At 37.3% G+C, this 15,170-nt stretch overlaps 2 protein-coding genes across 3 annotated transcripts; both read left to right on the plus strand.

Moving 5' to 3' along the window:
- Positions 1-1,356: 1,356 nt before the first annotated feature.
- LOC103447955 (uncharacterized) lies at positions 1,357-7,163 on the plus strand. Its single transcript, XM_017335902.3, has 8 exons — positions 1,357-2,080; positions 3,680-4,174; positions 5,065-5,227; positions 5,382-5,679; positions 5,846-5,918; positions 5,996-6,086; positions 6,366-6,445; positions 6,813-7,163. Exons 1-8 carry the CDS (start codon positions 1,958-1,960, stop codon positions 6,954-6,956), a joined length of 1,467 nt encoding a protein of 488 aa, XP_017191391.2. The 5' UTR covers positions 1,357-1,957; the 3' UTR covers positions 6,957-7,163.
- Positions 7,164-12,451: 5,288 nt separating this feature from the next.
- On the plus strand, positions 12,452-14,758 carry LOC103413027 (uncharacterized). 2 transcript variants are annotated; one of them, XM_008351522.4, is made up of 5 exons: positions 12,452-12,734; positions 12,814-13,048; positions 13,223-13,398; positions 13,542-13,833; positions 14,507-14,758. In XM_008351522.4, the coding sequence occupies exons 1-5, from the start codon at positions 12,617-12,619 to the stop codon at positions 14,571-14,573; spliced, it is 888 nt and encodes a 295-aa protein (XP_008349744.2). In that variant the 5' UTR covers positions 12,452-12,616; the 3' UTR covers positions 14,574-14,758. The 2 variants fall into 2 exon arrangements, with proteins under 2 accessions (XP_008349744.2, XP_008349745.2); XM_008351523.4 differs by having other exon boundaries at positions 12,524-12,718.
- The last annotated feature ends 412 nt before the right edge of the window (positions 14,759-15,170 follow it).

The following is a 15,170-nucleotide window of genomic DNA, read 5'->3' on the forward strand; positions in this document are numbered from 1 at the left end:
GTCCTTTATAAAAGCACTGCAGGGAAAAGCAAAGTGCTGGGGTTTCTAATTAAAATTTTTGGAGACTTTGATTACGAATGCATTAACTACCTATTAAAGTTATAAACAATAAAAGATTGGAAATAAAAAATAAATTAGTAGGCTTAGTGCCCTCATCACTCACGGTGCTGATGTGATCTTTTATGATTCTGCAAGTCATCTTATCTACCATCACTGCCGCCAGGTGCACTCTCACTCGATGCAACCATTTCTCCTCCTTCATGATCTCTTCCCACTAAGCAATTTACTATTCATTGGTAAAAATAAGTTAAGTTTAACTTACAGGTTAGGAGGAATGTTTCTTTCTAAGCAATGTCATCTCGAGAAGATTAATTTTTCGATTCTTATATTATCATTAATGTTACTAATTCACGTGTTATAATATAAGTAAACATCAGAATTAATACACTATAAACAAAAACATAGTAAGTCTTGTTATTTTGTAACATAATGCAATGATGAGAAAGAGATTTGCACATCAAAGTTTGGATATTAAACATTTATTTTAGTATAAACTCCCTCACAACAATAAACAATATGTAATTAAATGAATAAAATTAGGATAAAAGGCTACCAAGATCTATGTTTAAGAGTTAATCCCAAATTCAAACACAATGTTCCTATTGGATGCCGCTTTTACACACTCTCAAATTGCTTGGTAGAAGATCAAATTTGAGATTTATGTCAATAAGCGTATATTCATTCATTTGTATGAAACCATGCTCTTAAATAGTAGCACCGACCATGTTATTTAAAGTAGCAAAATTGAGATTCTGAGAGGTCCAACCAAAATGCACCTCCACTTCAATGAGAATGGATGAATTCTAAATCCAACAACTTTAACAGGCGCACCAAGTTCTTGTGACAAACTAAAATGAGACCAACCTCCTTTTAAGAAAAAGAACAAGGTCTAAGACTGTATTGGACCATTGGTATCTCTCTTTTAAAAAGTGAGCAAAAATAACTCTAAAGCTAAAATTAGTTACAGTATTAACTCATTTTAATTTAACAGTTATTCTTTGATGTGAAACTTGTGAACCATTTTTATTTCACATCGAACCAAATTGATATCACGCCGGTCGTATTTTGCTTTTTTGTTGTCCATATAACGTCTGTTTATTCACATGACACTGATTTGACGTGCATATAACAAAACATAACCAGCCGACCGAGTGCTATATAAAAAAGAAGAGGGTTAATGTCATAGTAGAAATCAAGCACCTTTATGATCCTCTCACCAAGACCCAAGGCTCCCCACCGCATTTCCTCATTTCAAGTATTCATTGCAAATCCTTCTCACATGCTTTTTGATAATTCTTCAACTTATTTTTTGTGATCTATTTCTTATACTTAAATTCCTTGATGTTTTAAAGTTCTTCCTTCACATAATATCGGAGTGATTAGAGGTGATTTTCGGATGGATCGGACGGTCGAGGAAAAAATTGTTAAAATGAGCAAAGTATGTATGACGACGGGTGGGAGTTAGCGTGTCAAAAAAGCCCCCAAAAAATTGACGGAGGTACGCGCGCACCATGAATTTGATACTGACTGCTGAGGTAACGAAGGAGTGGAGAGTGGTAGTGTAGGCAGAGTAGGCCACCCCCCTCCAACCCCCCACCACCTTTTGCCATAAATGTGCATTCAGCAGCATCTCCAAGCGTCCTTTCCTCTCCTTTACCAATCCTACTCCAACTTGCTTTTCCCTTCCTTCCTTCCCTTCCTCCCACCCTCCCTCACAGACACCCCAAGAAACCTACATCTCCATAACCCAAAATTCCAGTTTCTCTTTTTTATATTTTCCTTTTCTTTTAATCTCTTTATTTTTTCTCTCGTTTGGGTTTATTTTTGAGATTGGGATGCATAGGCTTGTTGTTTGAAGGGTGTTCTGAATTTGGTTTTGTTTGGTTTGTGGGATTGTATGAGAGAGAGAGAGAGAGAGAGAGAGAGAGAGAGAGAGGGAATGGGAACTGAGGAAGAAAAGCATGATCATGGTCAAAGTTCATGCCAGGGGCAAGGAGAAGTTGATGTGCCACTTGACAAGGTACAAACTTTCTGCTTCTATATACTATTTACAGTTTACAATTTCACTCACTTTGTGATTCTGCAATAGCCATTTTCCCTGTGTTTTGAGCTAATCATGAGCTAGTTTGTAAGTATTTTTACTCGTTTATTTACCTCAGATGATTAATTGATTGTTTGTTTCATGTCTTTTGCTTGGATCATCTGTTTTCCGATGCTCTTGTTCTCTGTTTGTTCATAAGCCAAAGAAAAAATAAACAGGAAGTTATTGGGATCAATTTGATTGTTAATTCTGTTATGCTTTTGGATTTCTACTACTGGGTTTGTGAATCATTACGGTGTCAAGAAATCGTCCCTTTCGGCGGATTTTCTTTGATTGGTATGACCAATTTGAAACAAGATTATTGGTAGAGATCATGCACAAAACTGCAAAACTATATTTGTGCTGTTAATGTCTAATCCAGTTGTCAAATATGTAAAGTTTGTCTACAAATCAACAGTTGTAACTTTAATTTTTCAGTGATGCAATAGCAGTTTTTTTCTGTTAGTTTTGATAAGTAAAGTTATTGAAGTTGTATGGGTGTACAATCTACTTACTGAAATGAGCCGAAGACGGACCTGATGTGTTAGTTCCCCATACACGATCATGTGCAATTGTTTTCAAATCAACATCCTGTAAATAAACTGGATTAACATTTCGTAATCTGAAGAAAAAATTGCGGGTGTCTTGCCGAAATGAGTGTGGTGGAGATTTTAATGTCTCTCAATAATCTTAGCAACATCCAGTTTATGTAGTTTTCAGTACAAATTTGAGTGTTTAACTGCCACATGTGCGTGAATCTAAATCAAATGATAAAATTGTTTTATGTGTTTTCGATAATAGAGACTCTGGTTAAATACCTAGCAGTTGTGCATTTAAACATACCCCTGTTGTATTACTACTAATCTCTAAGTTCAAACATTTTAAAGTTACAATGTATCGGATTTGAATTGTGAGATTGGCTGATATTAGAAATTAATTCATAGTTGCGAAAGTTTTCTGGTATATGTTCAGTTATTAAACGATCCACATCACTGAACTACGCAGCATATTAGGTCCCACAAGTGATCCCCATGGCTTGCAAACCACGGGGATCCCTCTCATGCAGCTGCCTGCACACACACACAGAGACACAGAGATATATATGACTTACCACTGAAACTGGAATCTTGGTATATAAATGATATAAGGAAATAGATTTAAATCTAGTTCAGAAAAAAATGATCAAGTACGTCAGATATTACTGATTGTGATGGTGACCATTATCTTTCATGGATCAAGCTGTTTTCTTTTTCCCTCATTAATTTCTGCCTACAAAAAGAATACTACATAAAAGACTTAGAAGACATTTTCGAATAATGGATACAAAAATGTAGGTTCTAAACAAGCATATGAGTTAATACAACACTTCCAGCTGGTTACTTCTGTCTTCGGAACTGCTATCTTGTATAATCAGATTAATTTATTGAAAAACTTGAAACAAGAAAAGATTGTTAAGCTGGCAACTAAAATAAATACTGTATTGCATTCTGCTCGTATTTTACAATCTCTTCAATTCATTTTATATCCTCGTTTGTTCAGGTTGAAGATTCAGTAGTAGTTGCTGAAGAAGCACCCCAAGTTCATCCATGGAAGCGACAAAATCTCCACCTGGAGATACCCACGAGAACATCCGAAGATTGTGTTCAGGATTTTGTTGCAATAAAGATGCCTCCAACACCGAGTCCCACTCCTAGGAAAGTAAATTTTCTCTTGACACCTGGTTCTGTAGATGGAAGAATGAGTGGATCGCCAGGGCCCTCTTCAGCTAAAGGCAAATCATCTATAAAATCTCTTTTACCAAAACTAAGCTTCAAGTATCGAAGTACTGCTGATGCGGAGAAGGCTTCCAACCTAGCTTCAGAAGGTTCTTCTACAGGAGTTCGGGAAAAAGCTTCCATCTCAAGGTCACTGTCTCTCACAAAATTATTCACACCGAAGATGAACAGAACATCATCCCTACCTGTAACTCCAATGGCACTTGCACTCCGAGAATCTGCACACGGCGGAAGTGTTGGTGGCTCTCTGAATTCAATTGTAAGTTCTGGACATTATTGCTCAAGAATGTCTAATCTAACCTAGTTGATCAACCCACCACCACATGGTTGTTAGCATTACGGATGTAGCTTCATTAGATGTGTTCAAGTTCTTGTTCAATTAATCACTAGTACGTACATAGCATACATGTTAACTAGGCCATCAAACATGTGAAGAATATCTTAGAACTATAACCTCATCTAGTACCCTAGCATCTATTCCTTCCAATTATGTGAGTACCCCATTATCTTGCTGCTCAAATCTACTTGCTCTTAGGCCATCTCCAACCGAAGGAGGGCCAGAGAGCTCCCTTTAGCCCTATAGCCCTCCAATAAATTATATTTTAATGAACAGTACCATGCCATATTTCATACCATCTCCAAGTGAGGGGGCCAAAGGGCGATAGGCCAAATATAGCCCTGTGACAAAAAATCATCTCCAACCGAGGGGGCCAAAGGGCCATAGGCGAACATAATTTATTATTTCAATTTAAATACTACAACAACTTAAATTTAAAAACTACAACTTAAATTAAAAAAAAAATTATTATTATTATTTTTAATTTTGTCCAAAAAAAAAAAAAATTCAAATCCAACGGCTACTGGCATTAGCATGACATCAGTAGCCATTGGCATTTGAAATTTGGGCCGGCCCGGGGCTAGCTAGCTGGCTCATTTGGGCCAGCCGGTTGGCCTGATTTGGTGTTTTTGGTCCGGTGGGGCCCACGAGCCCTTTGGCCTAGCCCTCGGTTGGAGGCGGTTTTCGTGTCATTTCGGGCTATTTTTAGCCCTCTGGCCGGATCGGTTGGAGATGGCCTAACATCTCAGTCATGTCCATCTATAAACATGTGTATTACTATTACAAGGGCTTGCTTCTTTTTTATCTTACAGAGGAAAGAATCCAAAAGACAGATAGCTCGCTCACTTTCAGTCCCAGTCAACCATAAAGAAATGAACTTAAGGAGGATGGATTCATTTTTTCGTGTAATTTCTTCCACTCCTCGAGTCAAGGAAGGAGATGATGTATCGATTAGTTCCCCAACAGCAGATGCTGGTATCTTTCTTGTCTAGTTACAATTATGTCATGAACACTGACTGCTGATCAAGTTTTATAAGATAATGTTTCTGACTTATAACTTTGTTGTATAAAAAATTTGCTTAGGCTATTATGTCAACTCTTACTCTATCTTATTGCTCTCATGGTTCAGGGAAAGATGATGATAATGGTGAAGACATATCTGAGGAAGAGGCCGTCTGTAGAATTTGTCTTGTGGAACTGTGTGAAGGGGGTGAGACTCTCAAAATGGAATGCAGTTGCAAAGGTGAACTTGCTCTGGCTCACCAAGAATGTGCTATTAAATGGTTTAGCATCAAAGGTAACAAGACCTGTGATGTGTGTAAGCAAGAGGTTCAAAACCTGCCTGTCACTCTATTACGAATTCAAAGTGTTCGAGCTCGAAATGCTGGTGCAAGTTTATATGGGCAGGAAGATGCTAATGGGTACAGGCAAGTGTGTTTGCATTTATACAGTTTTCATTGTTCAATGCCTCACAAACAAACATGCTTGTTTAATTATCTTGCATCCCATAAGCTCAATAAAAGAATCTTGCTGAAAAAAATGATCCATAGTAAAACATTCATGCGCTAATGTTGTTCGTTCATATCTTTTCAGGGTTTGGCAGGAAGTGCCTGTGCTTGTCATTGTCAGCATGCTTGCCTACTTTTGCTTTCTTGAGCAGCTCCTCGTAAGATTGGAAATCAAAACTGTGGAGTTGTCAATTTATATTTTCTGCCTCCTTCATAATATGCATGTTCACTGCAGGTGGAGAAGATGGGTACTGGAGCAATTGCCATCTCTCTTCCATTTTCATGTGTACTGGGTCTCCTCTCATCCATGACCTCATCAACCATGGGTAGGCTGACAATCATCCTTTCTCTTTAAGTTGTGCAATCTTCGAGTGCTCATTTGTGGTGTGAAAAACACACGTTCTGAGTTTATAGGTTACAAGGAATTGTAACACGCATCGCCCCGAAGGAAACTACGAGAGAAATCATTTAATATTAGAATATAAAGCCATGATATATTTTCATGCAACCGTGGCATTGAATTTTTATCATATTCTTTTAAGAGCAAAATTCCAACTTATAGATTGTTGATTCACTACCCTAACTTTTGAATCGTCTGTGTTCAGTGCAAAGAAGATTTGTCTGGGTTTATGCATCGGTTCAGTTTGCTCTGGTGGTTCTATTTGCACATATATTTTACTCGATGGTAAGAAGCTCTTTCTGCAGCAAGTTATCTTTTCTTTGTTTTTCTTAGGTTCATTCCACACTTTTCTTGTAATCGAAGTGGAACCCAAACGATCTCCTATTTATAATTTGCTGCTCTTAGTGTGGCTTACAAACTTTTATGCACATTATAAATCAGATCATAAATTTCGATCAACTTTTGGCACCACTCTGAACACTAAGAAATGGCTTTGTGCTAGTTTTTGGACCTTCAATCCCTTCTGAACATTTATTTGTAGTCAATATGCTACACTTATTATGTATGATTTTCTTGTTGAAATAAATGTAGCATTCCAACTCCTGTCATCTTATGCCAATGTTAAGTACTTTTGCATATGTTGTGGCTTCAGGTCCGTGTGCAAGCAGTTCTTTGTATTCTCCTCGCAACATTTGCTGGGTTGGGAGTTGCGATGAGTGGGAGTTCCATCATCATCGAGTTCTTGAGATGGAGAAGAAGATGGCAAACTGCATCCGAGCAACGTCAGATGTCCTAATTGTCGACATGAGTCACATGACTAGATCAGTTGCCAGGAACCATAAATTCACACAGGAGTCCAATCTTTTATTGTAAGGTCATCAATGGCTGACATCACGTGATTAAGCTTATAGCGGAGATTTGAGTTTCGATAATTTTTGTATATATCCTGGAATTTTGTATGCTTCCTATGTTTAATACAAGATTTGAGATTGTATAGCCTCAAGATAGCAGTGTTGGTACCAAGTAGTGAGTAATTAGACGTATTGTTGTTAGATCAAATGAAGTATTAGTTTCTGTACCCGTACTCGGAGTTTCAAGTTAGAAATTACAGAAATACAAACTTATTTTGTATGGTACGTCTGAACTCCTAGTTCAACTACGCCGTTTTATCTAAACAGTTTATAAACGTTAGGGTTTTGTACTTCCCACATGGTTAATTTCTGCATGCAAATTCATCAATACAATTGTAATATACAGTTATTAAGAACGTATCAATGTTCTGTGCTGAGATCTCTATAATTTCAATTTGAAATTATTTAGTGTTACGTTTTCCTTTTAATTTGCACAAAAGGAAAAACTAAATGCTACCTTGCTAAGAACACAAAATCAATTTAATGGTGGCTCTTAAAAGTTAAAGCATTTTAATTCCCAGACTAAATAGTTTAGTATCTACAATATTATGAAAACCCAAGACAATGATCTTGTGTTGTTAGAAAAGAAAAAATTATGATTGGAATTAGGGAGTTTCAATGAAAAGCCCGTTGTACTGTTCACTTTAACGAAAAACCACATTTTTACACTAAAAAGTCAAAGCTGGTACTATTCACTTTACCCTTTATTTTGTCCTTATCGTTAAAACTTAAAGTTTTTAAGCCATTTTCATTAGTTTTCCTTTGGAATAACTATTTAAGTCATAATTTGTTGGTTTTGGGTTGAGCTAAGAAAAATATTGCTCAAAGACATGAATCAAGTGCATTAATTAATCTTTGAGTTGGCACCATGACCTAAAATGAGTTGAATGAACTGAATACTTAGTAACACCGCAGATCGAGTGTTTCTTATTTATTTATTCAGTAGTGAATAAAAGTTACGGTTACACAGAGTTTAACTTTTATGATATCGAAGCTACACTTATAAAGCATGCATGGTTCTTTAAACGAACTGTCTTTGACACTTGGTTTGCATTCCCCCAAATCGTACCTAAATGATTGGGGTCATTCTCCTACTTACAAATAACATACTATCACGTAGAAATTTTATAATTGGACACATTCAACTTCTTAATCTTTATTTGAATATCATTTCTATACAAAATTATTTTCTCAAAGATCGTTTAGTCATTCATATGTATCACATAAATGGATGATTCATCATTAATATGTTATTTTGGTACCTACACCATTGATTTACTCGATACGTTTGAAAGACTAAACAATCTCCCATTAGAATGATTTTTTTGTAAGGATGATCTTCAAATGAAGACTAAGAAATTAAATTGTTCTGATGAAATTTCTAGGGGTGAAGATATGTTATTTGCAAGTAGGGAAATAAGCTCATCTTTATAATGGGGGAAACACAAGTATTATTCTTAATGAAATAAATATTACGTTTTTTTTTTTTTTAAACAAACAAATGTTACGTACGGTTATTTAGAGTTGGAACTTTTTTTATGTCGAAGTTACAATGCATGCATGGTTGTTCAAACGGACTTTATTCATCACTTACCATGAAAGTTAATGAAAAAAATGTTAGTTACACAGAGTTCAACTTGTCTGATGTTGAAGCAACACGTACAAGGCATGCATTGTTCTTAAAACGGAGGTTCTTCGTCACTTACCGTGAAAGTAAATGAAAAAAAAGTTACGGTTACACTGATTCAACTCGTTTGATGTCGAAGCAACACGTACAAGGCATGCATGGTTCTTAAAATGGACTTTCTTCGCCACTTACCATGAAATTAATAAAATAAACATTACAGTTACACAGAGTTTAACTTTTCAGATGTCGAAGCTACATGTACAAGACATGCATCGTTCTTCAAAGTTAAAACTGACTTTCTTCGACACTTACCTTGATAATTCATGTGACCTTATCTCTCTTGTGCTTATCCATTCCAAGGTCTTGCTCTATATAAATCATACTTCCCAACAGGATGCGAAACCACACTTCGTACTGCACTGTAAGCATAAGCAACATAGATGAGTTGGTGCTTAAAGCCTTTGCTAGAACTTGCGGTGCTTATCCAAGTTCATAACAATTCTTGGAAATGGGTGGCATGGGAGGAAGAGGGAAAGTAGAGACGGATCCTAGAGCCTTCCGGCAGGTTTGCTGTCGGTGGCGTGGGAGGGTTGGTTTCCAATCTTCTCACCGCTAGTAATCCGCCTGAGCCTTGATTCTTTTGGACTCTGACCTCGACAGCTTACTGAAGACGAGGCGTGGTCCTTGGGGTCAGGACTCCAACCTTCACTCGTAAGAAGAGCCACATGGTAATGTGTCCGAGTTTATGCCGGAAGAAATTACCATGTGTACTAGTTTTTGCCAAAAAATGAGTTTGTTGTTTTTGTTTTTACTTAATGACATGTATGAGATTTAAACTCTGGACTTCCTTCGACAAAATGAAGACTCGAGTGGAACTGCAAGAAACGATCACGGGCTGAGTTCGGCAAAAAATTTCTTCAGCGAATATGTTTGCTGAAATATGATATCATTGAAAGGAGTTTTCCTAGAAAATGTGACATGAGAAAAGGTGCTGTCCACCACCATGCATCCAGTAGTTTTCCTAGTGAAATAGATCTTTTCATTTGCAAATGTGTTGTAGCTTAAATGATTAAGAGAATTCATCTTTGTACACAAGGGCTCATGTTTGAACGAGTGAATCCCCTTTTGTTTGTATGGCGTTAGAAGTCCCAGGTTGAGCAAATTGGCTCAGGCATAAAATCACTTAATTTTCTTTGATTTGAAATTATTTGGTTGGTCACATGTTCTGAGATTCAATTCTGCTAAAGATGATGCGTTCAGTTACTTGTGCGTGCGGATAAATTGTGAGACAATGTCTCCAAATTGATGTCATATTCGTATCTGATAGTGGGCTCTCTCCAAATTAGACTGTTTCTGTGGGTCTATAAAGTCATGCATAAGATTCCTAAGCAGATATAGAGGAACCCCATTTTGAATAAAGTCTCAAGGGGTTGTAAAGCAAAAGTGCTGATAACGTATTGTAGAAGGAATTACTTCGAGAGAGAATGACAAAATTCTACTAGAGAATTGTTGTAATGTGTTACAATATGAGGCATAACCACCTTTATATAGTGGTGTGGCTATTTGTCAAATTACTCAATAGGGAGAATCAATTGGACTAGTTAATTGAAAAATGAATAGCCTATTCATTTGAGGAATCAATGGCCTAACGGTTACAACAATTAATTGAGAAATGAATGACCTATTTTAACGCTCAAAACTTGCGGGTCATACTCAGATGGATGTGGGTTGACGCTCACATATTGTTTTGAGTTTCAAGCCAAAAACTCAGGGACCACTTCTATCGATTTTCATTATCAGAACTAAAGTGATAAGTTATATTAATCTCATATACCATTTTGACTAAAAAACTTATCGAATTTAAGAAAAACTATAAATAAAAAGGGTTTCAATGTCTCACAACTCTATTTATTAACCAAAATCATCTAATAAAAGTAAGAACAAAAAAAAAGCGGTAGCATTTTCATTAATAAGTCGATATTTGGTGGCACCAATAATTAGAAAAATTCACCAATCATAAAGATTAAGTAAAACGTTAGTTGGCAGGGGCTATACATGGCTTTTATAAATATTGAAATCAATTCAACTTTTTAAATTTCGAAACACTTTTCGAGTTTTGTGTATTTATTTTTGTTTAGTTGAATTATTTTTAAAAACTAAACTCAAGAGTAACTTAAAAACATAGATAGTTTGTTAAAAACCAAAATGAGATTTTGTTGAATTTTTTAACTCAACAAAACTCTAACCATCTCCAATTTCTTCCGTTGTCCGAATTTTCAAATGTCTAGGGACTAATCAGGGTGATGACCAACCGCCTAGAGTTCGGATCTTTTAGAACAGCGTCTATATGTCAAGCAAGACTTGAGTAATATTATTTTTAATGCAACTCAATATTCTTTTAATAGCGTGACAACTATCTAACAAGAGTTCTTTTTTTTTTTTTCACATTTCGGCTTATTTAAGTGGCCAGAACAATATGTTGCCCCTTTACATTTGAGCTCGAAACATATTTTTTTTTTAGGTAATAAATATTTCATTAATCAAATAGAATGAGAAACATCGTCGATCAAAAATATAATTCCATGATTACAAACCCAACAAAAAGACAATACAAAACCTATTCCATATAACCACATCGAACCAACACAGAAAGATACGCTCACAAGGACAAAACTTTGCATCACTTTCTAATGAACTTGCAAAAGACAACGCTCATTCGGCAAAGAAGCCCTGCTATGAGACATCACGACGATGTCCTCATGGTTCTTTGCCGGGCAAACAAACAACAAAACAAAACAAACAAAAAAATGACAATACTAAATAACTCTTCATAGGTACGATTCCTCAATGACTGGAGACCCACATCTTACCAATATGAAAGACAAGCTCACAAGGCCTAAACTCTACGAGCTAGACCAAACTCCGTCAATACACACAAGGTAATTTACCATCACCTGAAGACTATGCAAGAGAACATGATTGTGAATCCCTCAAACCACTACAATGCCCCACAAGGGAAATACCACACCACCCATTGATGATCTTGCAATCGTCGCAAAACACCTTACTATGAGTTACCTGCAACAAACGTCGAGCTTCCCCTTCAATCCTTGACAAGTGCACAAACTACAAAATCACCAAATCAATTTTGAACAACAATTGTCACTTTAAGATCAGAGGTTGAGCAGTAAGTTATAACCGCTGCAAAATCTCTCATCTTCAAAAGACGAAGTGACCACAACCACAAACACAAAAACTCTCCTAAAAAAAGCGAGAGAACGACGCTACTAATAACCAAAAAAGAAATAGAAGGGATAAAAGTGGAATGATGCCCACCCCAAGGCAAAAAAAAGGGGCCGGCAACGATAGGTTTTTTCTTAAGGTCCCCAACGACTAAGGTTTTTCTTTAGGGAATATTAGAGCTCGAACCATCTTCCGTTTAGATTAATTTGATACAAACTATCGTTTGCATCGAAAAAAATAAAAATACAAGAGTTCATTTTTGTTTACCAACAAGAATTACAAACTGCCCCCTTCCATTGTAGTAGATTATCATAATATAAAGGCTTATATTTTTCAATGTCTCTTAACTCGGTTTTAATTTTGAAAGTCAAATTTCATCGAGCGTTAACTAAATTTTTGTTTACCACTTTGAGAAAAAGACAAGAAATCAAACTTGTAAATTACCCTTATGTAAAGGTGATCGCATGTGGTACAATATTTTAATGAATTGGATGTTGGACTTATTCATGCATCTTGGGTTCAAAACATTCAATTCTCTAAAAGTTATTGTAATGGTTTCGAATTCTTCGGTTTATGATAATCATAATAAATTTTTTGAAAAAGAAAAATGGGCATCCGGTCCTCATCGTTGACGGACGACGCATGACAAACGAGTGAGCAGAGTAGCGCAGAGGGATGAACATTCCAACAAGAATCGCAGCCAGACTTCCCCTACTCGCCTCTCCTTCGCTTCCCTCCTCCTCTTCCTCCGCTCTCACCCTCCACAGCTTCTCCTCTGTATTCTCTCACCACCGTCAGTCAGTCAGTCTCTCTCTCATAGAGCAAGAAAACAAACACATCAAACTTAGCTATTTCTTCTTCTTTTTCTCCAGGCTTGCGCAAATTGGGCAATTTAGCGCCAACGGTGAACACCAGTAGATTGAAACGCTGCGTTGCGAAGAAGATGGCTTGGAGTTTGGAGAAGAGCGACGCGGGCGTTGAAACCCACTTGGGGGTGGTCCGGCCGGCCACTGAAGCTCACGCTGAAGAGGCCGTAGGAGCTCTCAGAGCCGGAAAAGTCATTGCCGTCCCCACCGATACGCTCTACGGCTTTGCTTGTGATGCTTGGTATGACAATCAACCCAATGCACTCCACCTGTTTGTTTAAATGCCTCAGCCTCTAAAGCCCTGTTTTTCTGTTTCTCGATATCGGTATAGTGCTCTTATTTATGTTACGATGATTTATAAGAAAGCTTATGTTTTTAATTTTGTGTTTTTCTGAAATGGTGGAGAATTATTCAGCTCTTTGGAAGCGGTGAATCGGATATATGAGATTAAAGGACGTAAGCATACAAGTCCTCTTGCAATTTGTGTTGGGGATGTTCCGGACATTGAGCGGTTTGCTGTCACAGACCATTTGCCCCATGGCTTGCTTGATGTTCTCCTTCCAGGACCCGTTACTCTTGTACTAAGCCGAGGTAAGAACACAAAGTATGGGAGTTCTTTCTAATAGACACTACCATTTGATTGATGCTGGATATCAGTAGGGTTGGTTTCGTTTCGGCCTTTTCACTTACACATTCAGTGTTGAATAAGAAAAGTTAGTTTGGGTATTTTGCAGGGGAGTCGAGCATTCTTGAGAAGTCTTTAAACCCAGGATTGCATAGTATAGGAGTCCGAGTACCTGACTGTAACTTCATCAGGGACATTGCACGCGGACTGGGGAGTGCATTGGCCCTTACAAGTGCAAACCTGAGTGGGCAGCCAAGTAGTGTTTCCATCAAAGATTTTGAGAACCTCTGGGAACACTGTGCGTACGTTTACAATGGTGGTGTGCTTCCTTCAGGCCGTGCAGGCTCAACAGTTGTGGACCTCACCAGAATCGACAAGTACAAGATTCTTCGACCCGGAAGGTAAGAATCTCGTTGACTACACTACCTTTTCTATGATGTAAATGGCTGCAAAATGTATGACATTATTGTTGTGGTTTTGTTATTTAAATCTACAAGAAGTCCTTAAGGAAATACTAGTTAGCGACTCAGTAGAGATGAGGTACAGCTGAAGGATTACATATGGTGTATTTTCATCTCATCAATAAAGGTCGTACCCAGTGCACAAGGCTCCCGCTTTATGCAGGGTCTGGGAGAGGTGAATGTCGGCTAGCCTTACCCCCATTTATGGAGAGGCTGCTCCCAAGTCTCGAACCCGAGACCTACCGCTCATGGGCGAAGGCACTTGCCATCTCATCAATGCATTCTAATTTTGGGAAAACTTATGAAGTTTGTCTAGTACTCACTACATACGAAAAGATGACATAGTAAACTAATAATTGGTCTAATGATGCCTTTTCTGTTGTTCAATTTAACAAAATCGGCGGGATATCTATCGGTAATAATCATGTATAGTTTTTCTCCAAATTTGAAATGCAAATATGTTTAGGATTGTTTTGATGTATCAAAATCCCGTTTGTTGCTCTTTAGATACGTCTTCTTTATATCCTCATTTCCTTTGCTTTGGGCATGCTAATTCGTGCTTTAGTACAACTAGGTTCTAGTGGTATAAATATTCCCTGCTTTGCCATTGCAGTGCGAGAGACGAAACTGTTGCAATTCTCGAAAGGTATTCTCTTGAGGAAGAAGGAACAGCTACTTAAACCAGCATGCATGGCAACTTCCATGCTTTACATGCCTTAGTGGCTGTGACCTGGGCAGCTGTTAGGTATGAATCGACCATATATACACTTACAATCTGGAATTGAAGCGAATTTGTGATTGTAGAATTTTATTTATTTTTGTAATTTTATATGGTCTGAAGATCTCGATGAAGTTTGGAGAAAAATTGCACTTGGTAATGTATTATTGGATACGGGGGATGCCACGTGGTGCTGAATCCATTTCGTGCAAGTCCTTCTGAGGTCTGGAAGATACTAGTGACGGCGTCATTTCGCTTCTAGGCCTCTTGGACAAACCATGTTCGATGGAATATTGGATGCTTCACCTTCAGGGCTATTTTTTTAAGAAAAACTAATGAAAAAGGCTTGAAAACTTTGAGTTTTAATGATAAGGACAAAAATGTGGTTTTTCGTTAAAGTGAACAGTACCGGGTGCTTTTCGTTAAAGTTCCCATTTTTTTAGTACAAAGTTATTTCCTTATAATATGCCTTCAAATTTGTAAATGGAGGGTGTCATATTCACAAACGCAATATTTTAAAGGACGGATTCATCAGAGATGACAACTTAACAATATGATA

This window comes from Malus domestica, chromosome 11 (assembly GCF_042453785.1).
Source record: "Malus domestica chromosome 11, GDT2T_hap1".
In the NCBI taxonomy this organism is placed as follows: domain Eukaryota; kingdom Viridiplantae; phylum Streptophyta; class Magnoliopsida; order Rosales; family Rosaceae; genus Malus; species Malus domestica.